General features: G+C 36.2%; 1 protein-coding gene across 1 annotated transcript; it reads right to left on the bottom strand.

The window, feature by feature from the left end:
• Positions 1–18,926: 18,926 nt before the first annotated feature.
• Positions 18,927–23,208, bottom strand: LOC122056009 (receptor-like protein kinase). Its single transcript, XM_042617741.1, has 3 exons — positions 23,034–23,208; positions 19,832–22,586; positions 18,927–19,384 (listed from the first exon to the last, which is right to left on the bottom strand). Exons 2-3 carry the CDS (start codon positions 22,566–22,568, stop codon positions 19,041–19,043), a joined length of 3,081 nt encoding a protein of 1,026 aa, XP_042473675.1. The 5' UTR covers positions 22,569–22,586; positions 23,034–23,208; the 3' UTR covers positions 18,927–19,040.

Consider the following 23,208-nt stretch of genomic DNA (forward strand, 5'->3'; position numbering starts at 1 on the left):
CGAATCTTCTTCGGAAGACGACGACGACGAACTTGATCAGACAAGCCTACTTGCTCTGATGGCCAAGGACCAGATTGACGGATACGAGAGCGAGAGTGAGTTAAAGGCCAAGTCCGAGCGAAGCCACGGATCCGTATCCGATTCCGAAGGGCCGGATCCCACTGTAAGTATCCCTCGTCTAAATAATCTAGTCAATTATTTATTGCACAAACTAGCTAAGTCGAACCTTAAGGTCAAGTCACTTCTAAAGGAAATAGTAGTCCTTAAAGAAGTGACTAACTCTAAATCATTACCTGACCAAGTTCAGACTGGAAATTCAACTCAAGTTCAAAAACTTGAGGAAGAAAACTTTGGTATGAAAAATCAGGTCAAGAATTTAAAAAATACTTTAGAACGGTTTTCCTTAGGTTCCAAAAATTTTGACTTAATTCTTGGGACACAAAGAACTGTTTATAATATAACTGGGCTAGGATACAAAACCAAAAAGAAATATAAATCTTATTTATCCTTAATAAACAAACCAAATAGTAAGGTAATCCAAGTATGAGTCCCCAAGTCCAAATTGGTCAATCAAGTTGAATTTGGTCAATACTGGGTCCCGAAGGATCAAATACACTACCTCGATAGACCATATCGAGGCTATGATCCAGGAGGAGTTAACAGAAAAACCATTAAAATTAAAATTTAAAATTAAAAGTCAAATTTAAAATCAAATTAAAATTAAGTTATAAATTCAAATTTCAAAATTTAAATTCAAACTAAAAAGTCAAAATTAAATTAAACCAAAAAAAGTATATTTCAAAATCAAATTATAAAATTCAAAATTCAAAATCAAATTAAAATTAAATTATAAATTCAAAATTTAAAATTCAAAATCAAATTAAAATTCTTTTTTTTTTTCAAATTCAAAATCAAATTAAAATTAAATTATAAATTCAAAATTCAAAATTCAAAATCAAATTAAAAATAATTTTTTTTCAAAATTCAAAATCAAATTAAAAAATCGAAATTAAATTAAAATTCAAATTTAGTTCAAAATTCAAAGTTAAATTCGAAAATAATTCAACTTAAATCAATTAAAAATAGAAGAAGGATTCAGAATAGCTGACACCCCCAATTAAACTATCCGACTGGGTAACCGAACTTAATCTACCCGACAGGGTAACCGAACTTTACCTACCCGGCAAGGTAAATAAGATTAGAATAAAAAGGGATAGGTTTAACTTGAAATACAGTACTGGTGAAGTTTTTAGATGATAGTACGTTGGGGAAGCTTGGGCATCGCATGTCTAGGAAGATATGACTTCGACCTGGTGCATTTGGCCAAGTGGAACTGACTGAAGCTACCCTCAAATGGATTCTAACTAGTTAGACCAAGGTTTAGTAATAAGTTCAATGGGTAGGACTATTTGGAAAACTTCGAAGGCATAGTTAGTTTAATGATGTCCTTGCGACTCACCATAGCCCAGAAGTTTATCCAAAGAATGTCTACTTGTTGAACCCAAAGCAAAACCTGAATCTAACATAAAGTTAAACCAGACCCTAAAATTCAACCATAATTCATCTCACAACAATTATAGAATACCCTGATTAAAAATTTAGATCAGGTGAGATGACTAAGGAATAAAAATTAATTCAAATTAAATTGGAATAAACATTAATTCAAATTAAGTTTGCAATAAACATAAAGTCAAATTAAATTGGGAATACAAATTTAATAAACTTAAAATTATTTTCAAAATTTAATAAACTTAAAATTATTTTATAAACTTAAAATTATTTTCAAAATTTAATAAACTTAAAATTATTTTATAAACTTAAAATTATTTTCAAAATCAATTAACTTAAAATTATTTTCAAAATTTAATAACTTAAAATTATTTTCAAAATCTAATAAACTTAAAATTATTTTCAAAATTAATTAACTTAAAATTATCTTAAAATTTAATAAACTTAAAATTATCTTAAAATTTAATAAACTTAAAATTATTTTAAAAATTAATTAACTTAAAATTATTTTCAAAATTTAATAAACTTAAAATCATTTTCAAAATTAATAAACTTAAAATCATTTTCAAAATTAATAAACTTAAATCATTTTCAAATTTAATAAACTTAAAATTATTTTCAAAATTAATTAACTTAAAATTATTTTCTTAAAATTATTTTCAAAATTAATTAATTAAAATCATATTTAATAAACTTAAAATTATTTTCAAAATTAATTAACTTAAAATTATTTTCAAATTTAATAAACTTAAAATTATTTTCAAAACCTAATTAGCTTAAAATTATTTGTTAGAAATCATTAACTTAAAACCTTTTCCAAAACTTTTCAAAACATTAATTTAATCAAACATCTCACAAACACCCATAGGATTAATTGATTGCTAACTTAGATTGGGTGAGATAGAAAAACTAAGGAGTCTACTTCAATTAAGCTATCTTTGAATCCATTAAAAGGAAATCAATTCAACTACTTCATGTGTAAGAATTAGATCAATGGATGTTGGATAGTGGATGCTCCTGACACATGACTGGAGATAAGTTGAAGTTTACTAAACTCAAATACAAGAATTTAGGATCGGTTGCATTCGGCAACGACGGTAAACTGAAAGTAATCGGAAAATGTAATATTGAACTTAATTCTGACTTCATTATTCGAAATGTTTTATTGGTTGAAAATTTTAACTTTAATTTACTAAGTATAAGTCAATTGTGTGATAGTGGATACTTAGTCAATTTTGACAAATCTGGGTGTTTAGTTAAAAACATCGAGAACCCTGAAATCAGACTTAAGGGACTTAGAAAAAATAACATCTACACAATTGACCTATCAATATCCTCAATAAAGTGTCTCATAACACAACAAGAGGAAACCCAACTGTGGCACAGAAGACTGGGTCACATTCACACTAGACTCATTTCGAAAATGAGTCAAAATGGTCTAGTTAGAGGTTTGCCAAAATTAAAATTCATTGAAAACTCAATCTGTAATGCTTGTCAACAAGGAAAACAAACCAAATCAACACACAAGTCAACGAATCTAGAAAGAACTAACTCTGTGCTTGAGCTCCTTCACCTTGACCTATTTGATTCACATGGAGCCAAGTCACTAAGCAAGAACCAGTATTGCTTAGTTATAATTGATGACTACTCTAGATTCACATGGGTAAAATTTCTAAAAACAAAAGATGAAACCTTTGAAATATTTAGTAATTTCTGCAAATTAACAGAAAATGAAAAAGATACTAAAATTAAACGTATCAGAAGTGATCACGGGGGGGAGGGGGGGATTTGAAAATCATAGGTTTACCCAATTTTGTAAAATAAATGGATACCAACATGAATTTTCATGTCCTAGAACCCCCCAACAAAATGGGCTAGCTAGTGGAATGTAAAAATAGAACCCTACAAGAAGCAACTAGAACCATGCTAAATGAGTATAACTTAAATCATCAATTTTGGGTCGAAGCCATAAATACAGCAAATTATATTCAAAACAGAATTCTAATTAACAAACCTCACAATAAAACACCTTATGAATTATATTACCATAAAATTCCCAACCTAAACTATTTAAAAGTATTTGGTTGTAAAGTTCATATTTTAAATACTAAAGATTACTTAGGAAAATTTATACCCAAATCTAACCAAGGAATATTTTTAGGATACTCCTCAACCAGTAGGGCCTTTAGAGTATATAATCAAAATACCTTAAAAGTTGAAAAAACAACTAATGTTATCTTTGATAAAGAAAACAACCTACCTAATATAAATGAAAATATTGACATCAATCCAAAAACTATAGAAGATGATGACATCCAACCTAACCTTAATAAACCAGAAGAACCAGTTTCTGACCCACACATAAGACCAACTAGAGTAAGTACCTCTCACCCACCTGACCAAATTTTGGGTGACCCAAACCTAGGAGTCAGAACTAGATCCTCCTATAGAAACCTGAGTCAGATTGCCCTTATTTCTAAAATTGAACCTAAGACTATAGAAGACGCCCTACCTGACCCAGACTGGGTTATTGCTATGCAAGAAGAATTAGCCCAATTTGATAGAAACCAAGTCTGGGAACTTGTACCTAAACCAGTAGATAAGTCCATAATTGACACCAAATGGGTATTTAGGAATAAATTGGATGATCAGGGTGATATAGTACGAAATAAGGCAAGACTAGTGGCCAAAGGGTTCAGTCAGGTTGAAGGTTTGGACTATGATGAAACCTATGCACCAGTAGCTAGACTTGAATCCATTAGGATGCTACTGGCTTATGCAGCACATAAAGGATTTAGACTATACCAAATGGATGTCAAGTCAGCCTTTTTAAATGGGTTTATTAAAGAACAGGTCTATGTAAGCCAACCCCCAGGATTTAAGGACTTAGACTATCCTAGTCATGTATTTAAATTGAAAAAGGCTTTATATGGCCTTAAACAAGCCCCTAGAGCATGGTATGAACGGTTATCCAATTATTTAATATCCAAAGGCTTTAAACAAGGTAACATCGATCCGACCCTATTTGTAAAAACCATAGAAAAAGACATCTTCATAGCCCAAATCTATGTTAATGATATAATCTTTGGCTCAACTAACTCTAAATTTCTAAAAGAATTCGTTAAATTAGTGGAAAATGAATTTGAAATGAGTATGGTTGGAGAACTAAATTTTTTCTTGAGTTTACAAATTAAGCAAACTAAAGATGGTATTTATATTTATCAAACTAAATATGCTAAAGAATTAATTAAAAAATTTGGCATAGAGAATTCAAAGATAATTAATACACCAATGACTACTAATGCTAAAATTGACTCAGACTTAGAAGGTAAACTAGTAGATTTGAAATACTATCGAAGCGCGATAGGAAGTCTACTGTACCTTACTGTGAGTCGACCAGACATAATTTTCGCAGTAGGTATGTGTGCACGATATCAATCTTGTGCAAAAGAGTCTCACTTAACCCTTGTCAAAAGAATCCTTAGGTACGTTAAAGGAACTCTAAATATAGGACTATGGTACCCTAGATCTGACACTCTTGACCTAACCGGCTATTCTGACTCAGACTATGCCGGATGCAAGCTAGATAGAAAAAGCACAAGCGGTAGTTGTCAATTTCTAGGACAATGCCTAGTAAGTTTGTCAAGTAGAAAGCAACACTATGTTGCTTTATCTACCACTGAAGCTGAATATATAGCCTTAGGTGAATGCGCATCTCAATTGCTATGGATGATGCATACTCTTAAAGACTATCAATTGGAATATCATAAAAAAAAAATCTCAATTGATAATATAAGTTCAATAAATCTAACAAAAAACTCAATTCATCACTCAAGAACTAAACATATAGAAGTGAAGGACCATTTTGTAAGGGATCATGTAGCTAAGGGTGATATTGCACTCAACTATGTTGAGTCAAAATCAAACCTAGCTGACATCTTCACAAAGCCCTTACCTGAACTTGAGTTCAGCTCACTTAGAAGACAAATAGGAATGTGTTGGGCAGAATAAAAATTGCTTTTCAAACTCATTGTCCTATTTCAAAACTGTTATCATTTAAAAAAAAATCTAGGAAAATATTTATTTCAAAACCCCAATTTGTTAGATTTTTCAAAAGTTGGACTTAGCCTAGGCTTTCCTCCTAGATATCATATTCCCCTAGACTTAAGCCAGAGCATCTCACAAACACCTAGGTATACCTTGCTTGTGTTTGTAAAATATAGGACGACGTGAGATGCATAGGGTACAGCCTGGACTCAAGAATGCTTATTTCTGTGCATCAATATGAGTCTGGGCGTTAAATACTTTATTAACAGTAATTCAGTCAAGTCTTCCAGTCTTAGTCAAATCTAACTAAACTAAATGACTTAATTCGACTAACCAAGTGAAAGTTACTGTCCTCTAGGCAATCAGCAAGTAGCTACAGGTTAGACAGTTGGTGAACGAAATGGATCTATTAAGGTTAAACATGCTTGTACTTTAGGGCTCTAATACCTGACCAAATCATATTCGATAGTTTAAAATTTCTTTAATTTGACTCATGCTTGGATTTAAGGACCAACTGAATAATTAACCTCAATTTTTAGCTACTCCCTCTTTGTTCTAAATATTCCCAAGTTCTTAATTTTACTCCTATTTTCAAAATCAAGTGTTGTGTTATTCAAGTTAAGCTAAGTTTTTTTAAAAAACTTAAGCTATATTTTCGAAATTCAATGTTTGCAAAAGACCTAGTACTTGGTTTTCAACAATACGAGTTCAAAATTTTCTAAGTTTTTTTTCTCTCTCTTATATCTTTTCAAAATTCAATGTTTTTAACTAAAACAGTTGCAAAAGACTTAGCTAAGTGACTTCAAATCTCTTAGCAAATACTTTAGTCAATTTTGAAGAATATTTCTCAATTGTTTAAAAGGTGTTTTCAACATTAAGCTAAGTCAATCTCACTTACTTATTTTTTTTTCCACTTAGCCTAAGATCCTTGTTTCACTTAGCTAAACGATGAAATCACTTATAAAATGCTAAGTGTTTTTGAAATTCTCTTTCTCTCTTTAGAAATCTATTGGCTATTTAATTCTCTATCTTTCTAACAAACAATTGTTTTTGGAAAATCACTATCTACCAAAGCTAAGTATTCCATTACTTATTTTTGATATATGGCAAAGGGGGAGAGTAGCCAATTCAAAAGCAAATTCAAAAGTAGTCAATTCAAAATTAATCGCAAAATATCATTTAAAGGGGGAGTAATACTTAAGGGGGAGCTTTACAAGATCATTTTTTGGTCACCTTAAAAATTTTTTTTCTTTATGCTTGCTTTACTTGCATATATGTTTACTTAACTTTGAATTTGAGTTGTCATAATCAAAAAGGGGAAGATTGTTGGTGCGGAAAGCATCCGACGATCGAACTCGTATTTTGATAATGGCAAAGGATTCAAAGTTAAGATGTTTAGTGATCTAACAAATCTGTTAAGTGTTTCAGGAAAAGACCTAACTGTGGTTATGCAAGGTAAAAACCCTAGGGGGTGGTAACCCTAGGTCATAGGGGGTGGTAACCCTATGCGGAAAGTCTTGGCAGGTCGAAGGCTTCAGGCAAAAGTCCTAGGGGGTGCTAACCCTAGGTGGAAAGTCCTGGTGTCGCGAACCAGGTGAAAGATTGGACTAGCCGGGAAGCGGATGTCCAGCAGAAAGTCCGGAAGCTTCGAGTACTGAGCAAAAGTCCAGTCGATCTGGAGGATCGCACTAGCAGCAGGTAAATCTCCTGAGTGGAGTAGGTGAGGACGTGTTCCCCGCAGAGGGAACAGTAGGCGTCGAGTCGACCTAGGGTTTCCGGTAGGAAACCCGAAGTCAGACTCGAACAGTCCGGAGACTGTCAAACTTTCACTTTTATACTATCACTTATGTGTTATGAGCTAACTTTGTGCTGCAGAGTATTTTTGTGTTTAACATATCTTGCAAGGACCAAAGTACAAAATTAGCCTCAGATGAACAGTACCGAGGCGCCTCCATGGAGCTTGGAGGCGCCTCGGGTGCAAAACCTGAGCTGGCTGCGAAGCAAGCTTGGAGGCGCCTTGAAGGAAGCCAAGGTGCCTTGGACAACTTGATGAAGGCGCCTTGGAAAGGCTGAAGGCGCCTTGAACCTGATAAGGTTCGACCAGCTCAGACCTTATCTCCACGGCTGACTCGACTCATTCAAGGCGCCTTAGTGAACAGTAGAAGGCGCCTTGAACACCCTTTATAAGGGATCTCGACCAGTAGCTCATAACAAGCAATTCCAAGTAATCTCTCTACAACCAGCTGCTACCGACACGCTCCCGAACTGCTGTGACAACCACCCGACGACCCGGAGCTCCGAAACTTTAGTTTTTCTCACTGTCGTCGGTATAATTTAATTGTTTATTGTTAGCTATTGTACTTCATCTTGTAATCACTTTTATCGAACTTATAGTTGTTGCCCACGCAAAGCGATCAAGGATCGCGGGCCTTCGAGTAGGAATCGATCTAGGCTCCGAACGAAGTAAAATCCCTTGTGTCTTTCTGTGTGATTGTTCTCTATTTATTCCGCTGCTTTAACTCTTACGCCTTTACGATTCCGATAAGCGAAACAAAATAGCCGCGAGCGCTATTCACCCCCCCTCTAGCGCTTTTCGATCCAACACCTTGTAAGCCTCGAAGCACAGCCGGAGGTGGACGAATCTATTTCAAGGAAACTACGACTCTCGCAGGTCTCGGCCAATCTGTCCTCCGCTCTCTTCTCAGCCGACCTGCCTGCTCGTCCGATCCGACATCTGCTCGGCCGATCCGCCCACTGTGCTTGGCCGATCCGCCCACTGTGCTTGGCCGATCCGCCCTTTCGATCGACCGGCTCTTCTCTGCTCGGCCTGTCATCCCGACCGACCAGTCTACTCGTCCGACCGACCTTCTGCTCGTCCGGCCGGCCTTTTGCTCGGTCTGTCTCGCTGCTCATCCGATCAGCCCCAGCTCGGCTCGGTCAACCTTTAGTCCGCTCAGATTCTGCTGCTCGAACGCTCTGCTCACTCAGCCACTCCGAAGTCAGAAATCAGCCTATGCTGGCAGCCTGAGATTATCTGCTCAGGTCTTTTTAACATATAAATGAATTTAAATTCGATATATTTAAATTTAGTTAATACACTGTAAAATATCCAACAATAGATTATTTGTTTCCAACATTTAATTGATCAAATTAATCCTACGTATTAAAATAAATACGTTGCAATATGTTTGAGATGAAAGTATTTGTATATATTGTATCTTGAGAAAAAGATCTTGTATTACCGTGCCTAAAATACATATTACTAATGCAATCTATCTTATTGTTTCAAAAAATAGATAGGTATTTTATAATTGTAATTTGACATAAAATTAATTAATTAATTATTTATTTTGATATTTAATTTATTGTTACACATTTGCAGTCCAGTCTATCTCTAAATCCTGGATCTATCCCGACTAAAACGAAACACAAATTAGGATGAGAAAGGGAAAACCTTGGTTCCCACATAAAATGATGATGTGAACATACTGGTCAAAAGTGGTGAACCTGAGCAAGGCTCATATGAAGAAATAAATAAGGATTTAATTAACAGTATCATCACTGCATGTCGAAAAGGCGACCCGTTCACTCAGTACGTTTGGTTTAATGTAATCGATGATAAACTTAGTTATTCATCTTAGATTATATTATTTAATCACATTTTGATTTAGATAATGATTGATTATCAAGTTACATGCCCGTTATATCATAAAAATCATATATGCCCGTCACATCATAAAAGCAAAACGGTCATGTATCTCGCAATTCGAGAATCCAGTTACAAATTGTCGTCAGCACCACTAAATAAATTTTCTATCTTATTATATAAGATTAAAAAAAAAAATTAGATTATGTTTCATACTCCATAATTTAATTACGTGATTATTTGGTATCAGATAATCACATAATCTTGATTTTGAAGAATGAAATATAACATGTTGTTGTTTGGTTAAATTTAAATAATATAATAAAATTTTATTTATTTGAAAATTTTAATGTATAAACTAGTGTAACATTTTATCATATTACCCGTTCAATCATAAACATGATGATATTATATATTTGTCCAAATGAAAAAACAAAAAGTATATACTTAATTTATATGTTTGTTCACATCCTTAATTTATAAAAATGGCATTTTTAAATATATATATATATAAATAAATAAAATTAGATAATATTTTAATATTTTTTTATTATTTTAGAATTTTTTTATATAATTTTATTGGGATTTAGATTAAGGGGTTGTATTCAATGTTGGACTTTTAATTACTTTGACTTTTGTAGATTTTAAAAGTTTAGGTGTATTTAATCTAGACTTTTATAAACTTTATAGAAATTTAGTGGTATCCAAATTATATTTTTATAGAGTTTTAAAAAGTCATGTGGTATTCAAACTTGATTTTTTAAAACTCTATGAAAATCTTTTGGTATAAAGTTTCAATAGATTTTCATAGATTCTTTTAGAAATTCTTGAATATAAATTTTAACCAATAAGAGCTCTCCAAAATACTTGGTGTAATTTTTAAAATAAAATAAAAAGTCTTCTCCTCATCCTTGAGATTTATATAGACTTTAAATCGCTTTAATTTTTTTACAAATAAGTCATTTCTCTTCCTGCTCCTCGATTTTGATTATTTTTTTTATCTTAAAGACTCTGCCCTTGTTCAACCTCTCAGCGGCTTGCATCATCCTCTCAGCATGCATTTCATGCAAAGCTGAGAGTCCTTTGAAATGACGTTCTTCGACGTTATAACGACAAAAGAATGGATCAGAATGGCTGGAACGGAATAGGAGCCGCTTGCAGCCTTTTCTCCGACAACGACTCACGGCGACGAGCTGCAGGTGGAGATTTTTTTCTCCGATTGCTCGTGATGGGAAACAATGAGTGTCATCCAGTGAAGCTTGCGGTGCGCCGAAAAAGGGGAAAACAAATAGAAAAATTGTTTGAGGTGGCTGGTGATGCTTCCGTCGACTACTTGCGAGCAAGTCAAAGTCAAAGTCGATTTAGATGGCGGCACTATGCGTAGAGGGAAGAGAAACTTGAGACAATGGGTTTTAATATAAAATATATATTAATAAATCAAATGAATTCTCAATTTAATTAATAGATAATTTAATAAAGTCTAATGAAATTCAGACAAAAAAAATATTCTATAAAATTTATTAAAATTTTAAAATTCCTAAATAAATTTTATACATTTATATTTATTTATTTTAATAATATTATTACTAATCAATTAATAATATTATTAATAATTTTATTACTAATCAAATTTATCAATTCAACATTTTATTAAAAGTTTGACCAAATTAAAAGGTTGACGAACATTACAGGTTAATTTGGATCGAAATTATAAATAAAAATATTTAAAATTATTATAATATTATTGGATTTAAAATTATATTATTAATGTTTTTTTTTAAAGTGAGACATTATCTTCTTTAAGGGTGTCAATTCGAGTGGGTCGGGTCGGGTTGAATTTTTTTTTTATCCCAACTCGAACCCGACCCGAACTCGAATTCAACCCGAAACCCCTAAACCCGAATCTGAACCCGGCCAACCCGAACGTTACCCGGATAACCCGAAAATCCAATTTAAAATGACTTTTTTTTTAAAACTATTTTTCCTATAATTCTTCACTTTTATCCCAATACTCCATCATTATCATACTAATATTGATATTAATATACATAAAAATATTTTAATTTTCAAAATAAAATTTGATTTAACCCAAAAAAAATCGAATAAACCCTATATTTGGGTCAACCCGAACCCGACCCGATTCGAAAATTTTCAACCCGAACCCAAAAATGTCCAACCCGAACATAATTTTTTTCAGGTCGATTCAGGTTGGGTCGTCAGGTCGGGTTCATTTTTGACACCCCTAATCTTCTCTTTATTTTTAGCCAAAATAAGATAAAAGTATAAAAAATTGGATTTTTTTTTTGGACAAGTATGCTATTTATTATTTTATTAAAAAAATAAATTTAATTAGGTATTTTAGTGTTTGTTTGAAAATAAATATTGTGCGAGACCATGATCGTCTACGTTTTTCAAAGATTGAATACACCCCTTTAAATCCACAAGTTTCCGTGAAATTTACAAATGTATGTAAAAGTCTTGTAAAAAAGTCTATAAAATTCATGGAATTCTTTTCACGACTATATGAAACTCTATAAAAGTTAATAAAAATCTATCAACTTCACAAAAGTTTATTATTAAAAAAAAGTCAATAAAAATTATTCAATCTCTTGATTGAATACACCCGTCTATTTAATTTATTAAAGTTTTAATCAAAGTACAGATAAACCTTCTTCCTCCAATTGTCACCGCCCACTGTCATCGCCTCCGGAGCCCGCCTGCCACCTGCCACCTGCCACCTGCCATCCTATGTAGATGGTGGCGACGTCTACCACCGTAGCCTGCTACCACCTCTGGTCGTCGCACCTTTGCACGCCGCTGCTGTGCTCGCACAAAGTTTCGGCGGCGATATGTGCGCACGAAGGAACATGTAAATTTTTAGTGAATAGCGGCTGAAGGGCATGTTCCAATCAATCAACTCCTATTAGTATTGGCACAAGTAGGCGTGAATAAAACTTAAGCCGTTACCTCTCAAATTAAAAATTGTGATTTCCGTTTGGATCATGCCCTTCAGTTGAATTCCACTGGTTAACTATTTGGCAGTGGATAAATTTTAGTTCTAAATGAATCTCTTCAGGTTACAAGTCAAGCCCTTCCAACAAATGTCTCCCGTTGTAATTACAACGGCATGAATAAACCCTAATTACTATAGGAGTAACGGCTGAACATGCCCTTCAGTTGATTGAGCGGTAACAACTGAAGGGTTAGATTTTGTAGGAGTTGATTAATTGGAACATTTCCAATCGAGATAGAAGGGATCTTCATGTAATAAGTTTGTTGCACCTGAATACTCTCCGTGAACCTGTTTTAAGATTGTGGGACAATCTTATTGCCAAAAATAGAGGGGAACTTACTGAATTGATATCGAAATTCAACTTCAACTTATTTGTTGAGTAGCTTGAGTGGATAATCTTAAATTATCAAATAAGAAAAGATGAGTTGCTTGGATGACTATTGAGTTCCCTTGTATGGTTAAGTCCGAGTCCCTGAGTCTGAGTCCCTGAGTCCGAGTTGCATGGTTGGGCTGACGGGTCACCCGAGTGTCGAGTTGGTCGAGTACCGCGTCACCGAGTCCAAGTTGGTTGAGTCACCCGAGTGATGATTTCGCCAAGTGTTGAGTCACGAAGTTCGAGTTGGTAGAGTGCTCCCAAGTGGAAGCCGAGTCAGCCAAGTCCAAATCGGTTGAGTCCGAGCTAGCCGAGTCCGAGTCAGTTGAGTTCATACCAAGACACCAAGTTAGCCCCATGCCCAGATCACCAAGTGTCGAGACATCAAATGCTCCCAGTGCCAAGTCTGTTAGACTCCGTGGTAGTTTTGATGTGATCAACTAAGTTAGTTAGGTCATGCTTTGTGTTTGATCCCTGTGTCTGAGTATGCAGGAGCTTAGGAGCACAGGAAGTCGAGCGGAAGACGCAGCTAGTGAGAAGGACGACACGGGAAAGGAGCCGACGGGCTCGGTGCGTCCGAAGGACGAGAGAGCTGCGGAAGAGTACTCCGGTGGGCGTGAAGAGCGTGCGCGGCGTTCGAGGGACGTTAAGCCGGAACGGAAGGTTGCTCGAGGAGAAGGTTGGAAATTGGGTTCGGGTGAGACCTATTTCGGTTGACCGAAATCACCCAAAAGAACGAAGCGTCGAAAGCTGAAGAAAGCCAACGCAAAAGAGCTGAGCTAGATAAAACAGCTCAAGGCGCCTTCAAGCTGCCTTGAAGACGGCTTCAAGGCTGATGAAGGCGCCTTAAGCCTGGTCATACAGACCGTTTGCGCAGCGGATAAAGTTTTATCCGCTGAACCCTTGGAGGCGCCTTGGACCTTCGAGATCAGATTTCCAGAGGCTATTTAAAGGCCCCTGGAGCTAGGAATTCATAACAACTCAAGCAATCAATCTTGTAGTCATTCCTAGCAATAGTTCTAAGCTTCCAAAATGTAAAAGGCTTCTCCGCCTTCAGTAAAGGAGATTTTTTTTAGTGCGCTTCTCATTGTCCTGGATTAACAACCTCCTTGGTTGTAACCAGGTTAAATTCCTGTCTTCCGTTTATTTTCTGTCTCCTTAATTTAGTTTCTATTATTTTACTACTGCATTTATTCTGAGTTGAAAGCACGAGGAGGGTATAGTTTATTTTTGTTTTCAGCAATTCACCCCCCTCTTGCCGGCCTCCGCTACACCTACAATTGGTATCAGAGTCTGATCGCCTCAGAAGGACTAACCGCCAACTGAAGCACTACGATCAAGACGATGGCCGGAGCGAACATCCATCCCCCGAAGTTCGACGGAGACTTCGCCACATGGAAGCGCAAAATGAAGGTATTTTTTAAAACTGAATTTGACATTCTTTTAATAATGAAATATGACTATGCAGTTCCGAAAGATAAGGAGGAAAACACCTGGACGAAAAAGGAACAAGCAGATTTCGTTGCCAACGGGAAGGCTGAGTTCCACCTACTCAGCGTTCTGCCGCCTCAGGAGGTAAATCGGATCGGAAGCTACGACTCCGCGAAAGATCTCTGGGAAAAATTTCTGGAGCTTCACGAAGGTACCTCCGAAGCAAAGTTAGCGAGGCACGACATCCTCCGGACCCAGTTGACGAACTTCCGGATGAACCAAGGCGAGAAGGTAGCGCAACTCCAAGCGAGAATCAAAGAGCTGATAACTCAACTCAACAACCTTGGAGAAGAAGTAACAAACCGGGACTCGATCCGGTACGCGCTCAACGCCTTCCCGAGAACTCCCGATTGGGCTTCCTTAGTAGATGCGCACTACATCTCTAAGGATTTCGAGGTAAGTACCTTAGAACAATTGTTTTCGACTTTTGAACTTCACGAATCTCGAGTTGCAGAGCCCACTGGAGTATAGAAAATCAGTCAGAACATTGCCCTAAAGGCAAAAGTAAACGGTTCTGACTCCGAAGCCTGGGTCGACGAATCCGAAGCGGCACTACTGGTAAGACGCTTCAATAAGTTTTTCAGTACTAATAAATTTAAATTGCAGAGGCATCATCGAAAGAAGAGGACGATTCGTTGCTACAACTGCAATGAAGAGGGGAACATCAAAGATGACTGCCCAAAGCTAAAGAGAAAGGAGAAAGAAAAGGAAAAGTCAAAATACAAGAAACCACAACCCTCCAAGCACAAGAACCTGAAGGCTACTTGGTCAGATTCGTCATCCTCTGAGTCAGACATCGAAGAATTCTCGGAGATAGCGCTAATGGCGAACCATCAACCAGAAGAAGACTCAAGCTCAGACATGAGCATGGATGAAGGGGGAGGTTCATCAGAAGAGGAAAGCTGCAGTGAAGGGGGAGCATCACCGAGTCAGGTAAGTAAGGTACGCAATCTAACCCCAACTCAGTCTTTTCGCTTTATTAAAGCACTTTCTAAAGAGTTAGATCAATTAGAAAAAGAAAATGAGCATTTAAAATTAGAAAATGCAAAGTTGAAAAATGAAATTGAAAGTTTGAAACATGATGCATGCTTAAATAAATTTCCAAACTCAAAATTAAGAATTTATGGAAAATTGAACTGATACATTAGAAACCATCAGGGTCAACTTAGAAAAGTGTCCAAAATTTATGTATCCCCTAAATATCTGATTAATCCAGTAGGAAGGAACCTCTATTGGGTTCCAAAATCTGTGCTAAATTAATTGCTTTTAAGTTAAAAGATTTAAAGAGAGAAAATTAAACATTTTCTTTATGAAGGCTTTATCTAAGGAAGTGGTTGTTGCTCCAATAACCAAGAAGGTCTAGTGTCTCGCCACAACCTGGAAGCTGAAATATTGAAATAAAATGTTTAATTAACTTTCTGAAAAAGCATTAAAAACTAGAATTAAATAATGCTTTGAAAGTTTATCAAACATTTTTTTTAGAATTTGTTCTTGAAAATTCTAACTTAGAAATTTTTTTTTGTTAGAATTTTTTTTTTCCTGGAGAAATTCTAAATAACTTCATTTGACTTAGAAATTTTTTTTGGGAACATTCAAAAATTTAGTTTACTTAGAATTTTTTTTAATTGACTTAGAATTTTTTTTTTGAAAAATTCAATTTAACTTAGAATTTGTTTCTAAAAATTTATTTTTGCTCAGAATTTTTTCTACCTTAATTATTTGCTTAATATTCTCTTATCGGCACCCCATTTTTTTGCTGTGATCAAAGGAAGAGAGAAAGGTACAAGTTTAGGGGGAGTTAGGAAAATTATAAAATTAAAAAAAAAATTAATATTTTTTCTAAACTGAGTTGCAATTTTATTTATTGCAAATTTATACTTAAATATGTTAGTTTAGTAATTTCCTTTAAAATTACTATTTATGTCTATTTTAACCCTAACTTGAACTTAGGTTGATGCACATCAAAAAGGAGGAGATTGTTAGACGCCGTGGTAGTTTTGATGTGATCAACCAAGTTGGTTAGGTCCTGCTTTGTGTTTGAACCCTGTGTCTAAGTGTGCAGGAGCTTAGGAGCGCAGGAAGTCTAGCGGAAGACGCAGCTAGCGAGAAGGACGGCACGGGAAAGGAGCCGACGGGCTCGGTGCGTCCGAAGGACGAGAGAGCTGCGGAAGAGTACTCCGGTGGGTGTGAAGAGCGTGCGCGGCGTTCGAGGGACGTTAAGCCAAAACGGAAGGCTGCTCAAGGAGAAGGTCGAAAATTGGGTTCGGGTGAGCCCTATTTCGATTGGCCGAAATCACCCAAAAGAACGGAGCGTCGGAAGCTGAAGAAAGCCAACGCAAAAGAAGCTGAGCTGGATAAAACAGCTCAAGGCGCCTTCAAGCTGCCTTGAAGGCGCCTTCAGCTTGAAGGTGCCTTCAAGGCTGATGAAGGCGCTTTAAGCCTGGTCATACAGACTGTTTGCGCAGCGGATAAAGTTTTATCCGCTGAACCCTTGGTGGTGCCTTGGACCCCTATTGGAGGCGCCTTGGACCTTCTAGATCAGATTTCCAGAGGCTATTTAAAGGCCCCTGAAGCTAGGAATTCATAACAACTCAAGCAATCAATCTTGTAGCCATTCCTAGCAATAGTTCTAAGCTTCCAAAGTGTAAAAGGCTTCTCCGCCTTCAGTAAAGGAGATTCTTTTTAGTGCGCTTCTCATTGCCCTGAATTAACAACCTCCTTGGTTGTAACCAGGTTAAATTCCTGTTCCTTTTTTGCTTACTGCTTTAATTACTTTATTGCTTTATTTACTATTGCACTAATTGAGTTGAAAGCACGAGGAGGGTATAGTTTATTTTTGTTTTCAGCAATTCACCCCCCTCTTGCCGGCCTCCGCTGCACCTACAAAGTCAAGCCGAGTGACCCAAGTGTTGACTCAGTCAAGTGCTTCGAGTGAGCCAAGTCTGAGTTGCAAAGTGCCAAGCTACGTTGGCTGAGTTGGGAAAGAAAGATGTCGAGGCTTGCGTTTGTCGCAATTTCCTTAAAACAGATTTGTTTCCTCTGGTAGTGCTGAGAAGTCATGACAGACGTATATTTTCCAGGATACAACGGAGAAACCACGATCACAATCTAGCACAGATTATTCATAGTGAATTGAGAAAACACCTGATTGCTATCACTAAAAGATTGTCGATCGAAATGAATTGGCAAAAGAAGAAAGATAGGCGGAACGAATTTAGAGGAGTTTATTTTTGCTATTACATCTGTTTTCTCTCAAGGTCATGATCTCCTCTTATAGGAGCTACATGCCTCCGCTGTATTGAATAGCCGAGTAATGACCATTAATTATCTTTAGTCGCTCGGTCTTCAATAGTGATAGTTTCAAATCAACGGCTATGAATTCTCTATTAATTATCGATTAATGCATCTGTTACATTTGAACAGCAATCACCATTCTCTTGGCAAATTTTACCTCGACCGGTCTGATATTTGATATACACAGGTTGTGCTTGTACACTAGTCAACTTAGTTCAGTGTAATCCGACCCCTAAATTTGTCTCCCTACGAGCCCATGTGTGAGAGGGAGTCTCTTCCCTATGAGCTCGTACACTAATCAATGTTTATTAATCAATATAAATCAACCAATATAACTTGAAATACCTAATGTAGGACTAAAGTTTCATTTACAATGAAGGTTATTTCCTTTCCACGTCTTTTCCATTCACATAGCTAAGTAACTATGGTTTCGTAGCTGCTTCCCAGTTGTAACAACTACGATTTTGTACCTTCTACAACGTGAATGTCAAATTCTAAATTTTGAGAGATTTTAACTTTTGACTCGAATTGAACCACGCGATGCATAATATATTAAATCGAAGTTCATTCGGAGATCTACAATTAGTTACGGATTGGAGCCATAACAACTCAATTTTAGTTCACAAAACATCATTTAAATCCTTTTCGGAGATTCCGGATAATTTTAGTCTTAAAAAAAATCCATAGGTAGCCGCTATAAGTTAGTGATACAACTGTATGGCATGCAGCTACCGAACCGTAATTGATATAATTGTGTAGCAGATATAGGATCGTAGTTGCTACAACATGTCCAAGTTCATGATTTAAGTAGAAAATATAGTAGAAAGATAATAATAGGAATAATATATTGGAGACTAGTTGGATCATTAGGATGCCCCTTTGGTAATAACTTAAGCGGAACGTCATCTTGAAATAAAAAACTTAAGGACGCCGTTTTAATTTTTCCCCTAAATGATTATGTTCCATTCAATTATGTTAATCTCTGTCCGTTGAACAAGTATGAACATTCTAATTTATTTATTTTAATATGCACGTTGTAAATGCATATGCACACGAGTTTGACCCGGGAAATTGGAAGTAAAAGGTCGTTGTGCGCGCGCAGTCTCCGAAGGCGGTGGGTTCCTGCTATATTCCTTGCTGCGGTCGGAGTTCGCCGGGTCCCTGCGAGTTTGGAATCGACAACGGAGCACGCCAAAGCTGTGCAACGGGACAACACACAGACTTTGATCTTTCGAATTTGCCCACCTTTGAATGAAAACTGGCAGAGATAAGATTTGTATTTTCAAATCTTGTTCTGTTACTTCAGGTTTCTCTATACATAAGAAAATTTTGACTTTGCTTTATGAATCTCCTGTTAATGGATGCACAGATGTCAGAACTTATTGCTAACTGTGATACAAATCCCTTCCTTGAGTCTAGTTCGCTGCCATTCATATCAATAATTATAAAAGCATACTCTTGTAATAACAACAACAACAACAACAACAACAACAACAACAACAACAATCAAGCCTTTTCCCACTAAATGGAGTCGGCTGAAAAGCATACTCTTGCAAAAAAAAAAAAAAAAATCTTTAACAACCACCAGCAGCGCGAGATGTTCCTGTAACAAATCCTCCTTATTTACATTTTTTTTTAAAAAAAAGAAAAGAAAAATAAATAAGATTTTATATACTAGTGGTGGGTTCCATGATATCATGCAGCTCCCTGACCACATTCTTCATTGAAGGCCGCATGCTTGCCTTCCTTGCTACACATCTCATGGCCAATGAAAGAACCTTCTTCACTTCTTCGATCTCTGAAGTACCTCTGACTTCATTCGCGAGGTCTTCATCAATGACAGTTTCTATGTTACCACTGCCATCCAAGGTGGAAGTCACCCACCCTACTATGCACATATTTTCCGAGAACGAAGGGTCGGTGGCCATCTTTCTAGTTATGAGTTCGAGTAAGACGACTCCATAACTGTACACATCCGACTCCTTGTTCTTTCTGGTCGTGAAGGCAGTCTCTGATGCAAAGCATAGAAAGCATAACAAGACAATTCAGTTGTAAGAAATGTGGAAAAGCATAGTAGTAAAGGGTAAAGCCTTTCATGACCACTGGAGCTTTCGGTCTAAGTGTTCAATTGGTCCTATTAATCAAGAAACATAACATTTAAAGAAATTCCATATTTTTATCAGGTAGGTAGATTTAAAGAAATTAATTGACTTTCCATCTTGAAAAATATTCTATGCAAACAAATAATGTTATGTGAAACAACCAATCTCTAAATCACACTTGGTGAACTCATGCGTAGAGTGGGCAACAAATCTAGTTTTTACTAACAATAAATCTATTATTTGACAGAACAAAATAGAAGAAACTATACAAAATTGAATCTAAGCAGAGTGATTGGTTAACAATTGGCAATTTAAGAACTATTTTTACTCAGGAAAGAAAATGGAGAAATGCATACCTGGAGCAATATAACCAAGGGTGCCAATAATAGTAGTTGACTGAGTAGAATGTTGATCAAGCTTAGCAATCCCAAAATCCGAGATATGTGGTTCCATATCAGCATCCAGCAATATGTTTTTAGGCTTTATGTCACGGTGTATGATAGCAGGGATACAGTCGTTGTGAAGATAATCTAGTCCTTGGGCAATGCCAACAGCTATCTTGTACCTCACCTTCCACTCCAGGACCAGTGCCGGCTTGTTCTCATGAAGAACATCATGGAGGCTGTCATTTGCCATATACTCATATAATAAAAGTCCATATTCACATTCGAACCAAAATTTCTCCAATTTCATTAAATTTCTATGTCTGATTTTCCCAAGAGTTTCGATTTCTCTAATCATACTTGGATTTGATTGATTCTGATCTCGAAAAGCAATCTTCTTTACGGCATATATTTTCCCTGTGTCGAGGGCTGCCTTGTAAACTATCCCATGAGCTCCTCTACCAATTTCATATTGCTGATTGAAATCCTCAGTGGCTTCAATTACTTTCTTTAGTAGGAAAGAAGAATCTTCAAACAAGGATGGAACATCATCTTTCTTTCTTTTACACTTGAGAAAGAAAAATCTAGTGAGGAAAAGGACTAGAGCACAGAGCAAACCAGCAGCAAGAACTATGATTACCATCTCGATCTTAGATAAACTTTTGGAATTATTGTTAGGCATGCTGCATTGTTCTAATATGGCGATGTTTGTGCATAAAGAATCTCCCATCTGACATGAGATGCAGAGTTGAGGATTTCCTGTAAATGAGCTTGGTGATGATTCTGCAAACTTAAACAAACCTCTTGACAATGAACCACTAAAGTCATTGTATGAAACATTGATGTGTGTCAATAAACTGAAATCACTTATGGGCATCAAACTCCCTGTTAGATTGTTAAAAGAAATATCAAAGCTTTGTAGCATATTCAGATTCTTCAACTCAAGTGGAAGTTGTCCTACTAGTCCATTATCACTGAGGTTTAAAACTGCATTCAAGTTTTGCAATGAACCCAATGACGACGGGATGCTCCCTCCCAACTTGTTTCCTCCAAACTGCAGCTCAAACAGTTGATTCAACTTAGATAGGAAATCTGGAATTCCTCCACTGAATTGATTCTCTTGCAGTATCAACCGAGAGAGACTAGACAAGTTTCCAAGACTTGACGGTATTGTTCCATTGAAAGAGTTGAATCCCAAGTCCAACGTTAATAACATATGACATTTTGATAATTCAAACGGCAATGGACCGTACAAATTGTTGTTGGATAGATTCAAACGCTGAAGGTTGGCTAGGTTTCCTATTTGTCGAGGTATTGGTCCATCAAGCTTATTCACTGACAAGTTTATATTGGTGAGATTCACAATGTTCCCTATAGTTTGAGTAATTTGTCCATTGAGTTTGTTGAAACTTAAATTAATATATGACAAATTTGATGTCGCAAGAAATTCTGGAATTGAACCACTGAGATTGTTCCGAAAAAGAATCAACCTTTGCAAACTCAAGCAATTCCCAACTCCTGGTGGTATTGTCCCATTAAGCATATTATTGCCCAATAACAAAAGCACCAATTGATTTCTAAAACATATATCAGGAGGGATGCTGCCAACAAGCCTATTATTTGTAAACATAACTTGCACCAGACTGTTGTTGATTCCCAAGCATTGAGGAATGATCCCTGTAAATTGATTATCATCAATGGTAATGTTAGTCAAACTTTGTAACTCACACATCTCCGTAGGCAGTTGTCCAGAGAAGTTGTTGTTGGAGATATATATAATTGTCAAATTTGGGATTCTCCAAATTTCAATTGGAAACTCTCCAGTCAAATTATTTCTAAAAAGTGAAAGTCTTTCTAGATTTCTCAAATTACCCAATTCTCTTGGAACAATTCCTTCTAGTTGATTCTCAGACAAGTCTAATGAAGTTAAGGACTGACATTGGCCTATCTCAGAGGGAATTGACCCTGATAAAGAATTAATAGATAGGTAAAGAATCTCGAGCTTTGTCAACAAGCCAAGTGTTAATGGTATTCTCCCAGATAAATGATTGTCAAAAGCAGAAAAGAACTTCAAATTAGAGCAATTACCCAATGTCACTGGAAGATCACCATCAAATTGGTTGTAGGACAAATCTAAGTTCTCCAACTTGCATGCATTCCCATACAAGGAAGGAATTGAGCCAGTGAAATTGTTTTCATAACGGTAGATAGTTTCAAGGGACGGACCATAGAACAAAAGACTTGGTATATTGCCACTTAGTAAATTAGTGGAAAGCGAAAGGTATGACAACTTCTTGAGGTTTTGAAGGGTTACTGGTATCTCACCTAAAAGGTAATTGTTTGAGAGATCCAAGTATTCAAGAAGGGTACAATTGCCTAGTTCTGAGGGTATAAGTCTAGAAAGATTGTTGACACCAAGATCTAGTATCCTCAGATGACTTAGCAACCCAATTTCTTTGCCCAGCCAACCAGAAATTTGACGTTCAGGAAGCTGAAATGAAGTCACGAATCCACCTCTGTTGCAATCAATTCCTACCCATCCACAGGGACTTGAGTCTGATGAGTTCCAGGTGGAAGTCACTGACCGAGGAAGTATCAAACTATTGGACAGGGCCAACAGAGCCTCTCCTTCAGAGTTCAAGGCATTGCTTGGTTGAAAGAAAACCAAGAGCAACAATAATAACAACATAGGCCGTAGACCGAAAGCCATTACTGTGTCCACCTTTTCCTAAAGGAAACAAACAAGTCAACTTCTTATATATCCCATGATTTCTTTCTTCTCAAGGCTAGAATCCACACAATATTACTAAGATGTTACGCAGAGAAAACATAAGAAACTAACAACATATAGTAATGATTTCCAACAGTTTCCGTATTAGGAGCTCAAAAACGATAAAAAAAAACATGAAACTCTAGAGAAGAACAAACTGTCCAATATAGTAGAATCATAAAGCACACACAGTTAACACATTGAGGAAAAACAAAACAAGAGCTCTGAACAAGTGAAGATTATGACTGCTTCAAAGAACAGGAATGGCCTTTGGCTGAACACACACAAGTCCGGAATTTCTAGTAAGCTATACCCTTATAACAGAAAAGAAGATAAGAGAAATGAAAACTAAGCTTCAAATCCACAGAAAATCAAAATGAACCGTAAAATGAAGTACTGTCATACCTTCTTGAAGAGCAATTCCTCAACAATCCCTAGGTTTTATGATCTTTCCTCCTAGTTTGCTTTGGCTTCAGCAAAGGCGGTAGGCAGTGGAATCTGGCCTTGAATTGCAGGTCACTCTGCATCTCTTTCCTGTACATTTTAACTGGAATAGATGACTGGTATGGATATAGTTGCA

Source organism: Zingiber officinale, chromosome 3B (genome assembly GCF_018446385.1).
Source record: "Zingiber officinale cultivar Zhangliang chromosome 3B, Zo_v1.1, whole genome shotgun sequence".
Taxonomy (NCBI): domain Eukaryota; kingdom Viridiplantae; phylum Streptophyta; class Magnoliopsida; order Zingiberales; family Zingiberaceae; genus Zingiber; species Zingiber officinale.